Source organism: Podospora bellae-mahoneyi, chromosome 5 (assembly GCF_035222275.1).
Source record: "Podospora bellae-mahoneyi strain CBS 112042 chromosome 5, whole genome shotgun sequence".
NCBI classification, from domain to species: domain Eukaryota; kingdom Fungi; phylum Ascomycota; class Sordariomycetes; order Sordariales; family Podosporaceae; genus Podospora; species Podospora bellae-mahoneyi.
The window spans coordinates 3,706,449-3,727,534 of NC_085884.1; the positions used below are offsets into that span (position 1 = coordinate 3,706,449).

Sequence of the window (21,086 nt, forward strand, 5' to 3'; positions counted from 1 at the left end):
TTCCACCGTGCTGACCGCAGTGAGGTGGATCAGGCCTCCAGTGATCACCCGCCTTATCCTGCCAGCTATAGCCCCTTCCCTCTCTTTCTTCGTCATCCTCCTCCCCGCCATCATACCTACGCTTCCTCCCCTCATCAAGCGAAGGGTACTGCACCCCCCTATCCCACCCCTCAAGACTAACATTCCCTGGTGGCTCGCCCCGCCACCTCATCCAGTTCTTGAGTTCATGTAAAAAGAGTGCTGTCCTGTCATCACCTGTGTCGGGTAGGGTTATATAATCTCTGAGTAGATTCTCGGCGTGGGCGGCTCCGGATGGAGACTGGAGGTCGACGGTTTTGAGCATGGCAATTACGTACTCGAGAAGAAACTCCCTGTTTTGATGGATGCTGTCCCCCGTTGAGGGAGCTGCCGTAGTTGGGGGGAAGAAGACCTGCAGTTCTCGGCGGAGGAAGAGGCGGGCTTTGGATAGGAGATGGGGGGTGGAAGAGAGGACGGCTGGTGAGGGCACGGATGGAGAGTAGCTTGTGTGGGGGGAGGAGCCGATGTCTAGGGGAGGGGTGTTAGTACCGGAGGGAATACAAACGGGGCGGGGGTGCGGACGCAGAGAGAAGAGCTTGTGCCGGTAGATGTGCTGGCGTCGTTGGAGGGCTTGGTCGGGGGTGCTGGGTGGTGGTGGTGGCTGATGGTTGCTCTGTCTTCGGCGAAGGTTGCGCCGGACTGGGGGGACTTGGATAGAGGTAACGTCTCTGAAAAGATATCTCTCGAAATCCAATGGGCCCAATTGGAGAACGTCTGCCGGGTTGGCCGCTCGTGAGACTGTCTGCCGGGCAGGTTGTTCTGGTGTGGGTGCTATGGGTGGGACGTTGTAGAGGTGTTCGTTTTGGGTGTCGGCGTCGGTATACCGGACTTGGGTGACGCCTGTTTTGCATAGGGGACAAAAGGGCCGTTGCTGAAGCCAGCTGGCGAGGCAGAGGAAGTCATAGTTGGAGTGGCCGCATGGGAGGGCGGTTGAGGGGGAGGTGATGGTTTCGAGGCAGATGACGCAGGGGTTTTCGTCGCTGTCGGAGGACTGGATCGAGGTGAGGGTTAGTTGGAGGACTTGGGATTTGATGTCGGCTGGGTTGGCGTCGTCTGGGAGGGGTATTGGTGGTTCTGCCATGTTATTATGGGTGTCGGTCGGCTTGTTGACTTGTGCTGGAGGTTCACCCAACAAAATGTATTTGCATCTAGGTACAAAGTATGTATTGAATACATAGAGAGAGCTGCTCTCCTTCAGCGAATCTTTTAAAGCTGGGCTGCAGGGACCTGGACGAGTCTTGGCGCGCCCCTGCAGTGATCTCATTGTGGGGCGCGGGGTGGACGTGCTTAAATCTGACAAGACGCGTTTGGACGCGTCCAAGTACAAGGTACAGAGGTACCTGGCCATCCTTTTCAAGACAACCAAGACCCTCCCTCCTCACTTATCACCATCTAATTGCACCACACAACCGCATTGCCAGGATGGACGATCAAGCCAGAGCCGAATTCGAGCTCCAATCCCTCCAAGTGCGAGCCGAGTTGAAAAAATGGGAGACCGACTGGCAAGAAGAACACGGCGGTAACAAACCAAGCCGCAACGACATTAAGCAGAATCCCGACATTGCCAAAAAGTACAAGCAATACAGCAAACTCAGAGACGTCCTCTCGGGCAAGATCCCGCCAGAAGAGCTGTCAAAACCCTCAAGACCAAAATCGTCCTCCCACCGACCACCCCAGACCCCGTCGAAGCACTCCAAGACGGCACAAACACCACTAAAACATCATGTCGCCAATCCATACATGCAGTCCCCAACTGCCCGAACTCCCGGAGCCGCGACGCCCTCGACAGCCCGCAAGCTCTTCAGCCCAGCCCTCCCAACCTCAATTGGACCAACTCCCCAGAAAGACGGCCGAGTCCTTGGCCTATTCGACCTCCTAGGCAAAACCCCCTCCAAACCAACCGAATCTCCCTTCCCCAAGCCAATAGGCTCATCAACCCCCAGCAAACGCCGCGCCTCCGAACTAGGCGACCTCACAACCCCCTCTGCCAAACGAATCGCCCACGATGCTTCCACCCCTCTCGCCGGAAGAACCAACCTCTTTGGAGCTGTCACCACACCCCTCCACGAAAAGCCAAACAACACCACCACAACCCCCTCCACAACCCGCAGCAAACTATTCAATACCCCCGCCTTCCTCCGCCGGACCACCCTTCCTCCTCCAGTAGACGAAACCGACGAAAACGGCCCCTGGAAAGTCGGCCCCCTCCGTCTTCCCCGAGTTCTAAGCCGCAAAGGCGTCAAGGTCAAAGGTCTCTCCGAAGTCGTCGCCGATCTCCGAAAAATAGAAGACGAGGCCCACCAAGATGAAGAAGATGCTCTCCGGGAAATGGAAGCAGAGGAACTCGGCATACCAGTCACCAAACCTGCCGTTTCCAAGCTAGCTACAGTACCAGAGGGTGTCGAGACAGAAATCGGGGACGGCCAGACAGTACCACCCAAACCAGCCCAACCCAGATATACCGAAGAGAAACCTGTCCTGCTATCACATTTCGACGACGAGGCCTACGATGACGAAATAGATCTCAGCAGGGAAGGGGTAGATACGCAAGGCAACCCCCTTCGAGTCTACAAAAAGCGAGGGCAGAAGCGCACCACAAGAATGGTCAAGATGAAGCCTACCCGTTTCCAGCGCCCTACCGACAACTCTCCCCATGATTCCGACGACGAACCCATCCCTGAAACGCAATACCCCGACCAGCCACCTCAGGCTCCTCAAGACGACTTGTTACTCTCTGGCTCGGATTTTGAGGGCAACGACGAGGATGACGACGATTTCGACACCCTCAGGCCCACCCCCAAATCTACCGGCAAGGAAGCTAGGAAGACCTTGGCCGAGACAAAAGGGAGGAAGAAGGAGGATGAGAGAGAGGAAGGGACAGTGAAGAAGGCGGTCAGAAAAGTCAAGGCGACTGCGCATGCGAATTTCAAGAGGCTGAAACTCAAGCAAGGCGGGGCGAAGGGCGGGCCGGGGTATAATTCGAGGTTTAGGAGGAGGAGGTAGGAGAGATGGGAATTGGATCTGGGGACCGGGAAGGGGAGGGAGTATTGGACACATCACTGCATTACATGGCATCACTTGGCAAGAGAAAGGGTATGCAGACCACGGGCTGGCTGTTGGGTATGTTTTGCAGGGACAGGAAAAGGAACGGAAATAGAACTCAGAGAGCATAACTCGTTGTTGAAAGGTGTATTTTGCAGAAATAAGGGCAAGGGCAAGGAAAGGGAATAGCATGGGCATTCTAGCATAGCAATCTGCAGCATAGCATTCGTCAACTGGTAATTCGCAAGTCATCTACATTTATTTCTCCGGCTAACCTACCAAACGTGATTGACATTTATGCCTCTTAGCAGAGCATCAAATCTAGTGTTGATACCCAAGTGTATCATAGATCCCTCAACCTGTCTCGTCATTCTTACAAGCAACACCAGATGGCATATTCCATTTCACCGACAACCACACACCATTACCTGCTCATTAAAACCTACCAAATCGCTTGCTCAACCCCGACGTAATTCCTCCCTCTTGAAATCATACCTCCCCCCTTACCCCAACCAACCCTCTCCATCGTCAAGGACATAATAACACAAGCTAAACAGTCTCACCTACACCCATCACCTCACTCACACCTACACAGAAACTCGTGGTGCACATCCACCACAGTCCATCGCTGGGTCTGTTTGCTATCTTTCGAAGCCTTTTCCCTAATCAAACCCCCGTGAAAGATAGTCACCACGCCCCCCAAAACAGTCACCACCCTTCCAAAATTCGCTAGGTAACATGCCTCTTTCTCATTTTTAAAATACCTACTACTCAACAACTCACACACAACTCCAACCCAAACAAAACGCTGCCCAATCATGCCATCGCCCCAACACGCCCACGCTGCTCACCCTCCCCGTACCCTCTTCCGGAGCGGCGTGCTCACCAAGCCCGCCACCTTGTCAGCACGTACATAGGCCGCCCAGCAAGGCTCAGCCGCAGTCCCCGCCTGCTTCCTGAAATCCTCCTCGCTGTGCACCGTCACCAATTCGTCATTGTATTTGTGCCACGCGCCCCGCTCAAAATCCTTGATCCACACCCAATAGTGGCCGGATCGGGGGGTTCCAGTGTGGCAAAACACCGCGTGAAGCCTGTATTCAACCTCCCCGACCACAAGCCCCTGTTTCTCCTTGAGAAGCTCTGCCGAATCATCAGCCCGCTGGCGCTCCTCGAATTGCTTCAGCTTCTCAGGGGAAACCGCAACCCACCCCCCTTGAACCTCCTTGGTGGCAAGAGCAGTCCTCTCGTCGGCATCAACGAGCTCATAATCCCCATCAGCATCAACAAGACCATTCTCAGTCACAAGCCTGTCAATATCCTCCTCCGACAAAATCTTGGCCGAACCCGGCTCGAACGCCCGTGGCTTGGTATTCAGCTCCTCCAACCGCTTGTTGAGAGCCCACAGCCTCGTCCGCTTCCCGTACCGCTCATCCCCTGGGACAACATCCATGAAGAGATCCAAATACAACGGATCGTTCAGCTCCACCGGATTCTCGTTCTTCAAGTCGAGCGCACGACTCCTGGGGAATAGAAAGTGCAGAATATCAGCAGGCCTTTTGAAGACCGAATACGTCATCTTATTTGTCTCTTCATTCAGCTGGACATCCATGCCGCGCCCAATGGCCTGGTACAGATCCTCCTGGACCGCCTTTGTCTCATGAAGCGGTGCCATGATCATGCGGTTGCGGTCTTCGTGTGTGGTCCAGCCCTGTACGTCGTCGTTCCCGCGCGTCCGGTTATAGATCCTAAAGTTGCTGTAAAAGTGATCGTCGATGGGATCGGGTATTTCCTCGCTTCCGTCCTCCCCGGCATTACGGCGCGCACGGGCTAGCTTGAGGGCTGCTTGAAGGTGTTCCAGTATATTTCCCATGGCCTCGTCGACATCCTGTTGCGCAGTGCCCTTGACCTCGTCTTGGTCAAGTTCCTTTACCAAAGCTTCCAGGGGCCCCGCCTTCTCCATCTTCTTTCCCGATCCCGTTGACGCAGCAGCTGGCGTCTCTCCCACCAGCGTCTGTGAACTAGATACACTGGCCGTCTCGACGTGCTCGAGTTCGGAGGTCTCCTCACCATTCACTATCTTGGCATCAGCGTCTGTAGATGTCGTGATCTTGAGCTCGGGAACCGCAGAGTTGGCAGCCTTGGGGCCAGTGGCCTTGGACTCAGCAGTAGAGCCTCCCTTATCAGCTCGGGCCATGGCGGCGTTAGCAAGCCGCTGGCGTGGTTTGACGTGAGTGTATGGAGTCTCTTCCATCTCATGGAACAAAGTCTTGAGCTCGCGCGCGAATTCATGGCCGAGGAAAGCTTCCTTTTTTTGGCCTTCTTCCACCCCGCTCACACTTCCACTTAGGATCTCGCCCACCCTGTCTGTACTAGCCTCGGGCGTGTCTAGGTCCAAGGTCCGCAACAGGTCCCTGATGACATCGACTGTGTAGAGATACTGCAGAATGCTGTTCAGGTAGCAAGTGTTGCGAATGTTGTCAAGCCCGACGGGCAACGTCAGGTCTCCAGTCCCGACCTCCATCTCTTGTCCATTACTGACAGGATCGCAAAAGCCCTGGTTCTGGGTTTCGCCGCTCACGAGGCTCTCCAGCTGCCCGCTGATGGTCTCGAAGTCGCCCAAGGCCTCGTCAAAATCCTTGTCACCTCTACGCTGTCTGGCCATTCTCGCTCCAATGAGATTCATTGCCGTCACAACAACCGCCGCGTCCTTTTCATTGTTGTTCACACTTTCCAGGGCGGCATAGGCTATGGTATCAGGTGCTGTTTGGGCCGTTGAGTCGAGCACGCCATTGGCCTCTGCCTCGTCCATGTCGACCACGGCAATGTAGACCAAATCCCTTTGGCCTAAATCCCGAGCAATTTTGGCCAAGTGCAGCCTGTGCAAATGTCCCTCTTCGGGCCTGGTTTCTCTGTAATGCTTGTACCGCTCGATGATCCGGTCCTTGGTCAGAGTTCGACCCTGTGCCCTCCAAAAGCCGAACCATTCCCAGTCCTTGTCATATTCACTCTTCTCGGGGCGAGGCAAGGCTTTCTGATCTAAGTGGACGGCGTACATCTGCATTTCCTCGTCCCCGTGGTAGGCCAAGCAATTGAAAGCCTCCCTGTAGTAGCGCTCGTGATCCCGGTCCACGGCGGCTTGCCGCTCATATGCCCAAATCAACATGGGTTCGGTTGTCTTGGAAGAAGCCCCCAGTAAATAGAAGTAGTGTAGATCGGATTCCGACACTTTCCAGTGCACGGTCCGCGTCTGGGCATCGTCAACTCCGAGTACCGTCTGCAGTTTTATGCGAGCAGGCGAATGCTGATGAACAAGCTCAGGTCTCTTCTGGTCGATCACACTCTGTATCTCGCTCTTGACGTTCTCAAAGAAAGATCTCTCCGAGTACAGGAATGTCCTGCCGCCGTTCTCCGGTGGGACCTGTGGGGAGATGTAAAATGTGTCTTCGGCCTCTTGCCTCTTGGTGAAGCCCAGGTAGAGGAAAAGCTCCTCGCATTCTGGACCGAATTGCACCATGAACGTCTTGTTGCGCTCCGATATCTTCTTCTCGGCACTGGTGGAATCATTAGACATGATGTTTGTAATGTACATGTTCAGTGTCATGAGGGCGCTGGACTCGAGTTTAGCGAGCTTCTCTTGCGTCATGTCCTTAAATCTGCCCGGGTCCTCGTCCATGGCCCTCTTGAGGTTTCTCTTGGCGCGCGACTCATCCGTGACGATGTCGATCCACTTGCTGGCCAGGCGTGGTGCTGACACATCGAGCCGGATGCTGAAGCCGCAAAAGCTGCACCGGTAGCTGGTCTTGCGCATCAAAGGGCCCAGTTTCTTGTCCCTACTAGGCCAAGTAACGAGGAGTTGCTTCGCCTTCTCCTCGCCGAAGGATTCGTCATCCCCCGGTGCTATGACGAAGTGATGTTGAGGATGGCCAGGGCTACTAAATTCTGGCTCGGCCCAGGTGAAGACGAAGTGGTACCGGCAGTGCTTGCATAGACAAGCCATCTGGTGGCCGTGTGTCTGCGAGGGAATCATGATAAGGTCGTGGTCGTCGTTGGGACCGACTGGGCCGGGGCGGGCTCCTCGTAGATGGTAGCAAGACTGGAGTCGGGGTTCAGACCGGTTGGCATGCTGCAGAGCACCCCGGTACCAGTCCTCGATGAGCCTTCTGGCAAGGCGGCCACCTGTGTTGAGGGAGTCCATGGTTGATAGGCGGGGCACTGGTGGGATGTGTTAGAACAATCTCGACATCAAGAGTCCCAAGCAAGACTTACTGGTGGATGATGCTGTATTCGTATGTATGGCTGTCTGTCTGCTGGATAAACGGAGATGATGGAGATGATGAAATTATGGGGAACAGGTTGGGTTTGCGTCACAGCCGGCAACTAAGTTTCCCTTCGTTTTATATTAGACAGTGAGTCCGGAGTTCCTGATGGTAGCTCCTGCTACGTAGAATCGATTTTTGCCTCTGACGGCTGGCAGCTGACGCAGCCGTGGAGGGAGCGGTGGGAGGCACGACCTGTGATGATGGAATGGAGCAACTGGATGGATGGCACAAGGAGGGGCAGTTGGCAACAACAAACAAAGTACCGCCGTGACCCGACTTTGTTTGAAGAGCTAGCTTCCACGAGTTTCCACATCATGATTGGCATGTTAAAGTAACCAATAACCATCAATTCAGTCTTCAGCAGCCTCAATACTTTCTCGATTGCCATCACCCCCAAACTACAAGAACCCATTTGTCCAGCCCAGACTTTCTTGTACAGACACACCTTGCTCCAGACTCCCAAATCCCACCTCCAAAAACCAACCAATCAAACCATCTAACATCCAATGCACGTCCCCTTCCATGCCCCGTGCTCCCAGAAATCCAATTCGTAACCCGCAGCAGCAGCAGCAGCAGCCGCCGCATCCAACTGACATAACGATATTCCCAAGCTCTCAACCCATACATTGATAAACCTCCCACCACCCCCCTCAGCAAACCACCCCCCCTCCAAATCCAGCCCAAAATGGCGCCCCACGCCGGAGGGGACTCCTCCTCCTCCTCCTCCTCCGACTCCGACAAATACAAGCCCCAAGATGCTGTCCACGCCGCCCTGACAATGGGTGCCCTCTTCGGCACCGGAGGTCTCTTCCTCGCCGCCGTCAAGACTTCCCTCGAGAAGAAGCACGTCGGTCCCTGGGCTGTCTTTTCCAAGCACGGCAACATCGCCGCTACTTTTGGTACCCGCCACCCTCACCCCGTCATGTCAATCAATTGGTCGCATTCATACTGACATGGATATATCAAAACAGCCGCCGTCGGCTCAGTCTACGAGTTCTCCCGCGTCGCCTCCGCCAACCTCCGCGAGAAGAACGATCACTACAACAATGCTATCGCCGGTGCTTTTGGTGGTGCTGTCTTGGGGTTGAGAGGTAACCCAACCCCTCCTACTGCTAGCTCGCTAGACCTTGCATGGAAAGGAAAGGAAGGAAGATATTGACAAAAACCAAAAACAACAGCCGGCCGCATCCCCGCCATCCTAGGCTACGGCGCCCTCATGTCCGTCACCTCGGCCGTCTTCGAGTACACCGGCGGCCGCATCCAAGGCGCCGGCCGCAACCCCGACGTGGACGAGTTCGAGCGCAAGGAGATGGTCCGCAAGAGATACAGAAGGCCGGTGGAGGAGACGATTGCTGAGATTGGGGAGGGGAGATGTGAGTCATATTTCTCCCTGCACCTTTGACAAAGGAAAAATGCTGACATTGGTTGACGCAAAAAACAGCCATCAAGCTCCCTGGATACGATGAGCGGAGAGCACAGAGGCTCAAGGAGGCCTACGGCTTCGAGGTGAAGCCTGTATGCGCGGATCCTGAGCGTGCTTGAGAAATACGGGTATAGAGGTTTAGAGAGAAAGAGGGACAGACAGAGGTGGCTGGGTTCCCCGGAAAAGGCAAACCATTTTTGTACACACATAGCCGAGAATGGGGGGCTAGCCGGTGGCTCACCTCGCCAAAATGAGAGGTGGTGTAAATGGGAAGGGCTTTTGAATTGTGCTTTTCAGCATCTTCAAAATTGGTGCTCCTTGAGCTTTCTGGTATGATTCTGAGCCAACACTGCAGCTTGAGTTGCTACCCCGTCTTCATCATTGAGAGCGAATTAAACTAACAGGCAATAAATGAGAATCTGAGCTTTGCCTGTAGCGTAACTGGGAATGAGCAGTCAAGATGAGAACCGGAAGAGCAAGCATCAAAGCGGAAATCAAGTCTGATTTTCTAGGTTTACGAATCTCTATCTCTTACCCCTTAGACCCCCTCAGAATCCAGCCTACCACTCACTCCTTCTGCACCCCCTTCCCCGACCTCAACAGCTCCACAATGTCAGCCATAGTATGCTTCCTCTTCATCACAAGCCCCTCCTTCCCATCCCCCTCCTCTTCCTCCGTCAGCCCCCTACACTCCTCCAGCCCGTGATCCCACCTCCCCTTCGTCGCCCGTCTAGCAACATCCAACCAACTCCTCCTCCTCTCCTCCGAAGTCGCAAACGACAACCTCGACCCCTTGGAATCCCTAGTAGAAGAAACATCCCCCTCCCCCGACCCAATCCTATCCTCAGGCCTCCAAATATCAGGCCTAGCATGTATCTCTTCCCCTTTATGCTCCCCCTCAACCTCCTCACAATCCCCATGCCCCCTCAATTTCAATCCACTTCCACCCAACCCAGCACCAGACTGTAACCCCCCCTCCACAAAATAATGCTCTCCCGGTTTATACCTAGGCGTAGACTCCCCGCTCTCATACCGGTCCTCGCTGTGATCCCCACCATCAGGAAACTCAGGAAACGACTCAAGCCTATAAACCGGCTCTTCCTCCGTCTCCCTCGCCCCCGGCGAAACCGCAGAGTCAGACACCGACAGCCTTCTCACCACCTCCTCAAATCTCCGAACCTCCGACAGCTTGCTCGGTCTAGCCGCTCTCTGCTTTCCACCACCCAACCCCAACCCCGACCCCGACCTGCTGCTGGGTGTCACCGCACCGCTCCCCCCAAAAACAGGTGTATTCGCCGGCGGAAACGGGGCAAAACTCCCCTCTTTTCTCTCCGCCGGAAGTGCAGACCCCAACTGTGACCCCATGATACTACTATCCCCCACCCCACCGCCAGGACTCACCGCACTAGCTGGTGACCCAACAGCGGTATTTGGTGTATTGGGTGGTACTACCACTACACCGGCGCCACTCCCATTCCCATCCCCCGACCCGGGAGGAGACATCTGCCCACCATCACTCACCAAACCCACCCCCTCCCTCCCCCTCCTCACCCTCTCCACATCGTCCGCCCTCAAAGAAAGCCTGTCCAGCTCCCCAGCAGCAATCATCATGCCCGCAACAGCAATCAAATCTAGACTCGGCCTCCTTCCACACCCCCACCGTTTAAACAGCGGACTCGCCCCCTGCGCCGGCTCCTCCAACCGATCCCGATTAGCCCGCCGCCGTTCCCTCCCGTCTGCTGCGTGATGCTGCTCACTTTCCGGCTCTGTAGCAGGAAAGGAGACAGATTTCGAGCGCCTGATCTTCTGGCGGAACTTTTCAAAGGCGCCCCGCCGAGTTTGGGAGGGGGATGATGGGGAGGAGTTCTACTGGGTTGTTAGCTTGGGGGGGAGGAGAGGAAGGAGGGGAGAGGGGGGGATGCTACCTATTCCCCTGCTGGTTGGGGGTGGTCGAGCTCTGCTGGGCAGGTGATCGTTGAGGCTGATGATTCTCTAAGAGGGGGGTGTTCATCGATTTGATGGAGGGATGATCCCGGATATTTACTGTTTTGTTCATCAGAAGATTTGAGTCGGGAATCAGGCAGGGCGCTGGTGCTTTGGTTGGGGCTTTTTCCTTTGAGGCTAGGTCCTGAACTTGTTGGTAGGTTGGAGGCGCTTTGACGGCGGTGTTTGATGGGGGCGGTGTCTAAAAAGGGGATTCTGCTTGGTGGCCGTTTGGGAGCTTCGTCGGGAGAGGACTGCTCGGGTGGTTCGGCGAGGTGCCCGTCGTAGCCAAATTTGGGTTTGCCTGGGTATCCTGCTCGCTAGGCTCGGTATTGTGAGGTTGTATCTGACTGGTTGCTGGAGATGAGGTTCTCGGAGGGGGAGTAGCGGAGTTGCATGTCGAGGGCGGAGATCATATTGTTGGCTGGGAGGTGGTTGTAGGCGAGGTCAATGCCAGGGATGGTTGTCCAGCAGCAGCTGAGGAGACGGATGGCGGCGAAGGTGGCTAGGCTGTCGTTGTTGTTGATGATGTCTTGGAACATATTCGGTTCGGCGGTATTGGACATCGTAAGGTCTGCTGCTATTACGTGTGTCGAATATAAGTGTAGGTATGTCAGACACCGGGCGGCTGCCCGGTTCTGGAACAGAGTAAGGTATCGCCAGTGGCGGGATTACCTGGCGTCTGTGATCATGATAGCTAACGATACTAAAAAGGCATGGTAAAAGGTAGCATGAAATTGGTAATGGTCACTCCGGAGGTGAGTGAAGAGAAGTTGGAGGTTTTAAGTTTCTCAAGCCAAGTTCTTCGAGCAGAACGCTCTTGCTCTGCCAGTCGGAACACGCTACGATGTCATGCTCCTTCCTTTGAATTGGTTCATCACATGTCTCCATTTTACATTAATGTTACCATTCTCAGATTGAATCAGAGGATGTTACTTGTCAACCTTCAAGGAGACATCTGCTCTCTATTCAGTTGTTTTCTTGCCCCTGATAAACCCCTGTCAGGGGCAACGGATATCCAGTACATAACCCTAACCCCCATAACTCACCAGCCTCGGCCCAGGTTATCCGTGGATCGGCTAGTGGCGGGGATGAGCACTGGGGATCGGGAAGCTATCGGGGCCATGGACAAGGAGGAATGGGAAACACAGCGGGGAATGAAATACAAGGTGAATTCTGCTCCAGCCACCAACGTCAGTATACCGACGAACCCAATTGACCATGTCCAGACTCCTCTGCAGACGATTCCCCGCCCGGGCGCTTCTTCAAGCCCGGCCAGCGCTCCCGACCCGGAGCTATGCGTCGGCATCTCCAGCTGTGCAGTTCGACTGGGAGGACCCGCTCGGAGCAAAGGACCTGTTGACGGAGGAGGAGCTCGCAGTCTCCGAAACGGCTGAGCGGTATTGCCAGGAGCAATTGCTTCCCCGAGTACTACGTACGAACCGTTGAACCCGAAACCCTCCGAATCCGCCTGATTGGGCTAACGGCACGATAGAGGCATACCGCGATGAGCACTACGATCCAAAGATCCTCCGGGAGATGGGCGAGCTGGGTCTCCTGGGGGCCAACCTTCAGGGGTATGGATGTGCTGGAGTGTCGGATGTGGCTGGAGCATTGATCACTAGGGCCGTCGAGAGGGTGGACAGCGGTTACCGAAGCGGTATGTCGGTTCAGTCGTCGTTGGTCATGGGTGGAATTCATGAGTTCGGTTCGGAAGAGCAAAAGGAGAGATACCTCCCAGACATGGCAAAGGGCAAGCTTCTTGGTGCTTTTGGACTTACCGAGCCGAACCACGGCAGCGATCCGGGCTCCATGGAGACAACTGCGCGCGAGCACCCGACCAAGAAGGGGTGCTACCTGCTCAAGGGGTCCAAGACTTGGATCACCAACTCGCCCATCGCCGATGTTCTCCTCGTCTGGGCCAAGCTCCAGGAGACTGGAAAGATCCGCGGATTTCTTGTTGACAGGAAGGACTGTCCTGCTGGCACACTCGAGACACCCAAGATCAGCAACAAGACTGGACTCCGCGCTTCCATCACCGGAATGATTCATCTCGAGGACTGCCCTGTCCCCAAGGAGAACATGTTCCCTGGGGTGGAGGGACTGAAGGGACCATTTGCCTGCCTAAACAGCGCCCGGTATGGTATCTCTCTCGGTGTGATGGGTGCTTTGGAGGACTGCCTGGCGAGAGCGAGAACCTATGCTCTGGAAAGGAAGCAGTTCAAGGGCAACTCCCTTGCCAAGTATCAGCTGATCCAGAAGAAGCTCGCAGACGCCGCCACTGATATCTCATACGGCGTCCTGGCCTCCATCCAGGTCGGCCGGTTGAAGGAGCAAGGCAAGGCTACTCCCGAGATGATCAGCATGGTCAAGCGCCAGAATTGTGACAGAGCTCTGTGGAATGCCAGAGTTCTCCAGGAGATTTTTGGTGGCAATGCTGTCAGTGACGAGTATGGTATTGGACGCCATGTGGCGAACCTCTATGTGACTCAGACCTATGAAGGCCAGAGCGATATTCATAGTAAGTTCTACCACCCGAATGCTGACAAAAAGCCATGCCCTGGCTAACTATGTATAGGTCTCATTCTTGGAAGAGCCATTACTGGCGTTCAGGCATTTGTCTGAGAAAAAGTTGGTCTGTGAGCATAGATAAGACTAGAACCAGCTGTCTCATCTGAATAGAGACTACGCTCGCAAACAATATGAGCAAACGGTTCGAAGCGGTATCGTTCTTCATCTTCGTCTTACACACATGTGACGGGTGCTGTATAAACTTTATACGAGGGCTGATAAAGAAACCTGTGACTGCTTATCCAATATCTTTGAAATGGGGGTTTCATCGGGCTTTCCAAGTCACGAAGTAGAAAGCAGGGGTTCAAAAAGGAGGAGTGGACAGTTTGTACTATCTAGACCTTCCATATCGTGGCATAGAAAACTGTTAGTGATGGCCACTTGTGGCGGTGGGCTGGGTGGAGGGGCGGCAGTGACGATTGGGCGCCAAACAAGCAGCAGCCCAGCGGCTGGGTCCCGCCTGAAAATTCGCGGTGGTCCCAGCGTTGCGCCCCCCTCCCCTGCTCGCTCAGCTTTTGGCGTGGGCGTCCTCGGCACCTATCGAATCGAAATCCGCCTTTGTCGACCCGCCCACTTTCCCCCCTCTTTCCTCTTGCAACCTAACTTGACCAACTTCGCATCCCTCTGTTTTGACATCTCTAAACCGCAACCCCCTCTTTTTACAAAGTAAGCTCTTCGCGTGCCTCCAAAAAAAACTCTTCCTCTTTACCTCTGCTGCAATCTCTGCTCTCTCTGCTCTCTGCTCTCGTGTCTTTGTACCTGTCGCCACGGTGCGCCGTCAGAACCGACGATTCATTCGGCTTCCGTTTTCTTCCACAGCCAAAGCTGACACAGCCTTAAATTCAACAGCGCCCCGGCCTTCGACGTAGCATCTCGTCGTCGAGACACACATCACACAAACCTCAGAAATGGCTCTTAAGCGCATCAACAAGGAACTCGCTGACCTCGGCCGGTATGTTCAAAAATTCCCGATTCTCTCCGTTTGCTCATTTCCTGGACGCCGGGAGCCTTTGGCCGCTCCGTCATTCGATGGTGGGGCCGGGCTTTGAGCGGGGTTCAAGAACCACGCCCAAATCCCCAGGAGACTGCTCCAACTGCGTCTAGGATATGGGCGATGCACGACGACACGCGATAGTTTTGGCAGAGATGCTGATGTCTTGATTTTACAGCGACCCGCCCTCTTCCTGCTCTGCTGGCCCAGCTGGCGACGATCTTGTAGGCATACCCCGCTATCTCCTGTTTGCACGCCATGTTCGATGACGCGAAGAGCGCGTGACCGCCATCACCACGTTCGGAATCATCTGTGAGCCAACTGCTAACATGCCAAATCAACAGTTCCAATGGCAAGCCACCATCATGGGTCCTGTAAGTTACTTCCCCTTTCCTGTTCAAGCGCTGGAGACAAGAACACGAGGCTTGGCCTTGGCGCTGTGAACAGCTGCGATAGGACGCAATGTGCTAACCAGAGACAACAGAGCGACTCGCCATACACCGGGGGTGTTTTCTTCCTTCAGATTCAGTTCCCTACAGACTACCCTTTCAAGCCTCCCAAGGTTCAGTTCACAACCAGAATCTACCACCCCAACATCAATGCGAACGGCAGCATCTGTTTAGACATTCTCCGTGACCAGTGGAGCCCGGCCTTGACGATCTCGAAGGGTATGTGTTGACGCACTTGACAGACAAACTTAGACCTGTATACTGACTCTATCACAGTGTTGCTTTCAATCTGCTCCATGCTGACGGATCCCAACCCCGACGACCCGCTTGTGCCCGAGATCGCCCACGTCTACAAGACGGACCGTGCGAAATACGAACAGACAGCTCGGGAGTGGACCAGGAAGTATGCCGTTTAAGGGGTAGTTGAAGTTGTTAATGCGGGCGAGGTGGATGGTTGACTCGGTTAGCCCCGGGAAATCTTGGTCGGCAGCCTCAACATTTCTACCCTGGCTGTATAGCGCGAGCAAACGACGAATACTCTCTGGTGTTTGGTGAGCGTGCGAGCTGGCGATGGATGCTGGAAGAGTCATCTAAACTGGACGGTCGGCTGGGGATGGAGCGGGAGAGGTAGATGCGCAAGAATCAACAACTATTTCACTGCATCATCAGTTATTACTACACTCTGGGGAGCGGTTCTTGGGATTTTTTCGGGATGCATTTGTCTTTGACTACCCCTCGCATGTTCTCTTTTTCTTTCTTTCTTAGGAACACAGTTGTGTCACGTATTTCTCCAAATTGCTATTAGACACGGGACGCGGCAAGCGAATTTGATCAGTGCTGTTTTTTTCAAGGTGATTGTGAGGTTGATTCCATGACCACTGTGACATGTCCGAGTTTGGGAGGCAAACCGCTGTCAGGGAAATAGCCGAATGCATGCCTCCGGGCCAAGCCGGGACTTGCTCCGAGGGAGCGGTTCCGGCTTTGTCTTGTGATAACATGATTTGTGACATGATTTGATAGGGAATATTTATGATGGAACATTTACGATCTGAATTTACCAAGGATCAAAACTCGGGTTACGGGTTTTGTGAGTAGGCCGGTGAGGGGCACTCTCCATCCTATTTCTAGAGGGAGAACGCATGAAGGAAGAGTAAGCTGCTTATGAGGGGAGGCGAAGATGGGACAAGAAGGGGTGGAGGAGCATTTGGGTATGTTCAGAGGTGGGAAGATCTTGGGTTGGGTGGGTTGATTTGGGTGGGTGGCTCGGGGAGACACGTGTTGTTGGTGGCTTCTGGCTTCCAGCTTCCGGGGAAGGGCGGAGGCACGGAAGGGGGGCTGAGTTGAGGGTGGTGGTGGCCTGTATGATGGGCTCTTTTGTGTGATGGGAGGGGATCTTTTCCTCTGGTGGTGGTGGGCTTGTGTAGATGGCCGGTTGATGGTCATACTGTAGATCCGAGGGGATGGGAGTGGTGGGTGGCGGGTGGTTAGAGGTCTGGTCTGGTCTGGTTTGATGGAATGGGTCGGAAGTCGGTGTTCAAAGGGTTGGTTTGCCCGATGGTTGATTACGAAATATCGTCAGCTGGTAAAACAGGAAAGGGGGAGGGGGGGGGGGGAGAGGGAGGTTATGTTTTCTTGTTGTGTTTGTATGTAAGCCAAGGTCTAGATGCAAGTTTGGGATTTACCTCAGGGATGGTGCAGTTCAGGTAGTGGTGCAGGGCGAGAGATAAAGATAGGTAGCAAGTAGATGAGATATAGGAAGACGACGTGGGTATGAAACTTTGAGATGAACGGGAGAGGTGCATGCGTTTTGATGCGTGATGTGCGTCAGGGTTTGGGTGGTAGGTAGGGCGGTTATGTATGTATGTTCGGCAGATCGAGACGGGAGTTTTCTTCTGGGAGGCTTGAAGTGGAATAATAAGGGTGGTGGTGGTGATGGTGGTAGATGAGGATGAGGTGAGGCATAGGATGAAGCAGAGGATGAGGTTGTTTGTAGATGCTACTGACTGATATCTCCCATCTGGATGTAGGATGTACGTAAAATACCATATCTACACGTGTGCCGTGACTGATTGTATGCAAGATCTACGCCGATATCCGACTGGGCGTGAGACTTCAGATTTTCTGGGCAATCGTTGACATCGTGAACTTGACACTGACATCACCTTTTACCGCCGCTGAGTCAACGAACGGCAGGTAAGCATACATCCAGCCCGGAGGCTTGGGATTACACTTGGCGGCACTCGTGGGCTCAAATTATCAAAATGGTCTGATTTCTGCAGAAGGAATCGGCGGGGCATTGAGGCATTGCTTTGCTTTTCTCTTTCCTGTGGCGAGACGCACTGGTTGGTCCCGAAACTGAATCGTCGCTTGCGTATCAGGATCCCAGCCGAAACAGCAACGACAACGCTCGGCCGCCATTCTAGTTGAACATGTGTGTCCAATCAGGAGCGTTCCTGGTCCTTCAATGTGGAGCTGATCTGACCCCAGCCTTGGCACCCGCTCCTGACAAGTCGAGCTACCGCCGTTGGCTTTCTCTCCGACAGCTTGCAACGAAAGAATCTCTCTCAGCCTGTTGCGCGCGAATGGGAGCTGGCGGTTAATGACCCTCGAAAAGAGGTATCTCCGTACCTGCAAAACATCCGAACAAATCTTGAGGCAGAGATGGTACTGCGGTCTCGAAAGTGGCGCCATTTTCCACCGTGCCGTACCCTACCTCGACGGGTAATCGGTCTGATCACAGACTGCCGCTGGCCATTCAGCAGTTGTGTACGCTGCGAAGCCCTAGGTCAGCCAGTTTCGGTTTGGTCACACGGCGCAAAGGACGGAGCTATACAGCGTCAGGATAGGTGATCGGGATACACTTGATATGAGGTCTTCAGCAGCTAATGATGTGTTTAGAGAGCAGAACAGAGTCATCTGGGCTGGGCTTATTATTATGGCGTAGACATCCGATACTGACCTCTTCGAGCACAAGGCCAGCGGCGAGGAGGACCCTTGCTGCCGTTTATAACATGGGTGAGCACCCGTTCGGCCCCCCTGCAGTGGTGCCGCAGAGCCCCGCCCCGAAGGACAGCGTTACAATTCTCTCGATGTCGTTTCGACAACGTGGGGAGAGGCCGGCCGCAAGTTCCAGCCTCGTTCGATTTCTTTGGATTTCCCTGAGCACCACCGCTACCTGGCCCCTGCTTGGCATGCTGCACCTGCACAAGCCGTTGCCGCTGTCTCCATCTTGTGTGCCATCGTGGTTCTAGGCGCGCCTCCAGCTTCTCCTATCCCTCTCCCACCCCTGACAGGCTCCACGTTCTCTCACGACAAGAGCTCCAGGACGCGATAACCCCCTTGCCGAGTCATTTTGCACTCGTTTCTCTTTCTTACCTACTTCGAGTTCCCTCCTCTTTTCTCCCTCGTCTCCGGCAGAGTGGCCTAGATACCTAGCACACGCAAACTTGGGTCCCAGCAGCCGCCGTACGCAGGCATTTGTGGACAGGTATGATCCTCACACATCAGCTCATGTTTCTGGCGACTTGCTTCGCTTGGCACCTCACATAACCACACTGGCTCCCGCACCTTTGGTGCTGCCGAACCTTCCCCTCTCCCTTCTCCCTCTCTTTTTTCTCGGCGAAGTGCAATCGTTTCGAGGTGTGTGGTTTTGCTAACCATACCGCCCCCCGGCCGTTCCTGGCATATGCAGGCTCCATATCCGCTCATTACTATTCTGTCTCACGGCCGAGGCCTCACATTCACGACTGTCGTTTAATGGGTCTGGTTCGCACGCTTTCAGCAGGTTCTGACGACGAATTATCGACTCTTGGATATTTATAACACGCATCAACATCTTTTAATTGGGAATCGCTAGAGGAAAACGGGGATCGACTGGCCCAGTGGGAGGGTTATAGAGACGAGGATTTCGAAAAGGAAAAAGAATCAGGAGGAAAAGCAGGGCTGAATTGCTGGATTTAATCGAGACAACGACGACTATCACCCACCATGTCGGGTTACGGAGGTTACGATGGGGGTTTAAGGAGCAGCGGGTCAATGAAGCAGTCGGAGAGATCAAGATGGACGCCACTTACACGGATGTTGCTGTCGGGCGAAATGACACAGGAAAGGCAAAAGGAACTGACTCCAAGGGAAAAGTTCGACAAGTGGATGGTGAACGAAGGATATCGCCGAATGTAGGTGGTTTGCTTTTGGATTGCGACGATGTGGTGGGTAGGTGAAGGCTGACATATCGCCAGTTTCGTCTTCGTTTTCATGTTCCTCCACGCCATCTTATTCGCCTTCAGTTTCGTCAATTTTGCGGTGAAGGAGAACTTACAAATAGCCCGAGACACATTTGGCCCGACGTTTATGATTGCCAGATCCGCTGCGCTGGTCCTCCACGTCGATGTCGCCTTGATTCTGTTCCCCGTTTGCCGAACGCTCATTTCCATGGCCAGACAAACGCCCCTGAACGGCATTATTCAGTTCGACAAGAACATTACTTTCCATATCACCACCGCTTGGTCGATCGTGTTTTGGTCCTGGGTTCATACGATTGCCCATTGGAACAACTTTGCTCAGGTCGCCGCTAAGAACAACTTGGGCATCTACGGATGGCTTCTCGCCAACTTCGTGTCGGGCCCGGGCTGGACTGGATACGTGATGTTGATCGCGCTCATGGGAATGGTCATCACCTCGGTTGAGAAGACGAGACGCGCCAACTATGAACGATTCTGGTACACTCACCACATGTTTATCGTCTTCTTCTTTTTCTGGTCGATCCACGGTGCTTTCTGCATGATTCAGCCCGACTTTGCACCCTTTTGCATTTCGATCGGCACCCAGGCTATCGGCGTCTTTTGGCAGTACTGGATGTATGGTGGTTTCGCCTACCTGGCCGAGCGTGTTGCCCGTGAGATTCGCGGCAGACACAAGACATATATCTCCAAGGTCATTCAGCACCCGAGCAACGTCTGCGAAATTCAGATCAAGAAGGAGCACACCAAGACCAGGGCTGGACAGTACATTTTTTTCTGCTGCCCGGCTGTTTCTCTCTGGCAGTATCACCCATTCACTCTGACCAGCGCTCCCGAGGAGGACTACATCTCGATCCACATGCGCGTTGTGGGTGACTTCACCAGGGCTGTTGCTGAGACTTTGGGCTGCGAGTTCGACAAGAAGAAGGGGGATGCTTCCAAGGTTGTTGGTGTGGATCAGTCCAACGATGAGGTTGATCCCGCTCTCCGCCGTGTGCTTCCCCGTGTTTACATCGATGGACCCTTTGGCTCAGCTTCCGAGGATGTGTTCAAGTACGAGATTTCGGTTCTGTGCGGTGCCGGTATCGGTGTTACGCCTTTCGCCTCGATTCTCAAGTCGATCTGGTACCGCATGAACTACCCTCAGAAGCGGACACGGCTCAGCAAGGTCTACTTCTTTTGGATTTGCAGAGATTTCGGTTCTTTTGAGTGGTTCCGCTCGCTTCTTCTCGCTATTGAGGCGCAGGATGTGGACAACAGAATCGAGATTCACACGTACCTGACAGCCAAGATCAAGGTCGACGACGCGACGAACATCATGATCAACGACGCCAACGCCGACAAGGACACGATTACTGGTCTCCGGTCACCGACCAACTTTGGTCGCCCCAACTGGGATATGATCTTCAGAGGTATCCGGAAGCTTCACACGCCTGCCGAGGCTGGTGTGTTCTTCTGCGGTCCCAAGGGTTTGGGCAGCCAACTGCACGTCTTTTGCAACAAGTACAGCGAGCCTGGGTAAGTTTCGATGATCCCTAGACGGACAGCTTCATCAGTTGCTGACAACTATGACAGGTTCAACTTTGTTTGGGGCAAGGAAAACTTCTAAACGCCATTGCCACATCTTTACTTCTTTCCCATGATATTCTCTCCAACCAGCAACGGTGGACAACGTCGCGGAGAAAAGTTAGCCCTGCGACCATGATCTGAGTGCGCGGGACGCAATGCATAGCAGATCCCGGGCTGGAGGATAGCAACGTAGGGGCCAACACCGACGCTGGCCGCGTCCTCAACTCATCCCGCCGACGACCTGTCAGGACACCCGGTCGGGAGTCCTCCCCGCTCCACTGCCCGTACAGTTGGAGAAGAGCCCACTTCATACATCCTGTTCGGATGGTGAATTGATTACTCATACGCATACCCATACCCTAGATATCCCACCCTATTATACCTCAGGGGCAGCCAACAGCAGCTCTCTCTCAGCTCGCATTT

General features: G+C 54.2%; 10 protein-coding genes across 10 annotated transcripts; 7 read left to right on the plus strand and 3 right to left on the minus strand.

Annotated features, from left to right (window-relative positions):
• Positions 1-53: 53 nt before the first annotated feature.
• On the minus strand, positions 54-1,159 carry QC761_509520 (uncharacterized protein; the record flags this gene model as incomplete). The annotated part of the gene is made up of 3 exons (XM_062880154.1): positions 54-58; positions 121-546; positions 601-1,159. 3 exons carry the CDS (start codon positions 1,157-1,159, stop codon positions 54-56), a joined length of 990 nt encoding a protein of 329 aa, XP_062731480.1.
• A 277-nt stretch (positions 1,160-1,436) lies between these two features.
• On the plus strand, positions 1,437-3,081 carry QC761_509470 (uncharacterized protein; the record flags this gene model as incomplete). The annotated part of the gene is made up of 1 exon (XM_062880150.1): positions 1,437-3,081. Exon 1 carries the CDS (start codon positions 1,501-1,503, stop codon positions 3,079-3,081), a length of 1,581 nt encoding a protein of 526 aa, XP_062731481.1. The 5' UTR covers positions 1,437-1,500.
• A 263-nt stretch (positions 3,082-3,344) lies between these two features.
• UBP2 (ubiquitin-specific protease ubp2) lies at positions 3,345-7,752 on the minus strand (the record flags this gene model as incomplete). The annotated part of the gene is made up of 3 exons (XM_062880151.1): positions 3,345-7,332; positions 7,586-7,631; positions 7,696-7,752. The coding sequence occupies 3 exons, from the start codon at positions 7,750-7,752 to the stop codon at positions 3,968-3,970; spliced, it is 3,468 nt and encodes a 1,155-aa protein (XP_062731482.1). The 3' UTR covers positions 3,345-3,967.
• Positions 7,748-9,431, plus strand: QC761_509540 (uncharacterized protein). The gene is made up of 5 exons (XM_062880155.1): positions 7,748-8,338; positions 8,411-8,530; positions 8,618-8,812; positions 8,881-9,192; positions 9,279-9,431. Exons 1-4 carry the CDS (start codon positions 8,125-8,127, stop codon positions 8,979-8,981), a joined length of 630 nt encoding a protein of 209 aa, XP_062731483.1. The 5' UTR covers positions 7,748-8,124; the 3' UTR covers positions 8,982-9,192; positions 9,279-9,431.
• Positions 9,430-10,918, minus strand: QC761_509545 (uncharacterized protein; the record flags this gene model as incomplete). The annotated part of the gene is made up of 2 exons (XM_062880156.1): positions 9,430-10,728; positions 10,907-10,918. 2 exons carry the CDS (start codon positions 10,916-10,918, stop codon positions 9,430-9,432), a joined length of 1,311 nt encoding a protein of 436 aa, XP_062731484.1.
• A 902-nt stretch (positions 10,919-11,820) lies between these two features.
• Positions 11,821-13,470, plus strand: QC761_509550 (uncharacterized protein; the record flags this gene model as incomplete). Its single annotated transcript, XM_062880157.1, has 2 exons — positions 11,821-13,366; positions 13,424-13,470. The coding sequence occupies exons 1-2, from the start codon at positions 12,385-12,387 to the stop codon at positions 13,468-13,470; spliced, it is 1,029 nt and encodes a 342-aa protein (XP_062731485.1). The 5' UTR covers positions 11,821-12,384.
• Positions 13,471-13,789: 319 nt separating this feature from the next.
• On the plus strand, positions 13,790-14,285 carry QC761_0085280 (uncharacterized protein; the record flags this gene model as incomplete). The annotated part of the gene is made up of 2 exons (XM_062872896.1): positions 13,790-13,976; positions 14,266-14,285. The coding sequence occupies 2 exons, from the start codon at positions 13,790-13,792 to the stop codon at positions 14,283-14,285; spliced, it is 207 nt and encodes a 68-aa protein (XP_062731486.1).
• Positions 14,286-14,324: 39 nt separating this feature from the next.
• UBC4 (Ubiquitin-conjugating enzyme E2 4) lies at positions 14,325-15,428 on the plus strand (the record flags this gene model as incomplete). Its single annotated transcript, XM_062880158.1, has 5 exons — positions 14,325-14,368; positions 14,586-14,631; positions 14,752-14,781; positions 14,892-15,075; positions 15,133-15,428. 5 exons carry the CDS (start codon positions 14,325-14,327, stop codon positions 15,270-15,272), a joined length of 444 nt encoding a protein of 147 aa, XP_062731487.1. The 3' UTR covers positions 15,273-15,428.
• Positions 15,429-17,867: 2,439 nt separating this feature from the next.
• Positions 17,868-18,613, plus strand: QC761_0085300 (uncharacterized protein; the record flags this gene model as incomplete). Its single annotated transcript, XM_062872897.1, has 3 exons — positions 17,868-17,871; positions 17,910-18,097; positions 18,548-18,613. 3 exons carry the CDS (start codon positions 17,868-17,870, stop codon positions 18,611-18,613), a joined length of 258 nt encoding a protein of 85 aa, XP_062731488.1.
• A 230-nt stretch (positions 18,614-18,843) lies between these two features.
• Positions 18,844-20,703, plus strand: QC761_509580 (uncharacterized protein; the record flags this gene model as incomplete). The annotated part of the gene is made up of 3 exons (XM_062880159.1): positions 18,844-19,031; positions 19,095-20,612; positions 20,670-20,703. The coding sequence occupies 3 exons, from the start codon at positions 18,844-18,846 to the stop codon at positions 20,701-20,703; spliced, it is 1,740 nt and encodes a 579-aa protein (XP_062731489.1).
• Between the last annotated feature and the right edge of the window lie 383 nt (positions 20,704-21,086).

What these genes read in the sequence shown, in the direction of transcription:
- QC761_509540 (XM_062880155.1), top strand. Translation starts at nt 8,125, where the DNA reads ATGGCGCCCCACGCCGGAGGGGACTCCTCCTCCTCCTCCTCCTCCGAC. An exon ending in CAACATCGCCGCTACTTTTG is followed by an intron (nt 8,339 to 8,410) that starts GTACCCGCCACC and finishes ATATCAAAACAG; the next exon opens with CCGCCGTCGGCTCAGTCTAC. An exon ending in TGCTGTCTTGGGGTTGAGAG is followed by an intron (nt 8,531 to 8,617) that starts GTAACCCAACCC and finishes CAAAAACAACAG; the next exon opens with CCGGCCGCATCCCCGCCATC.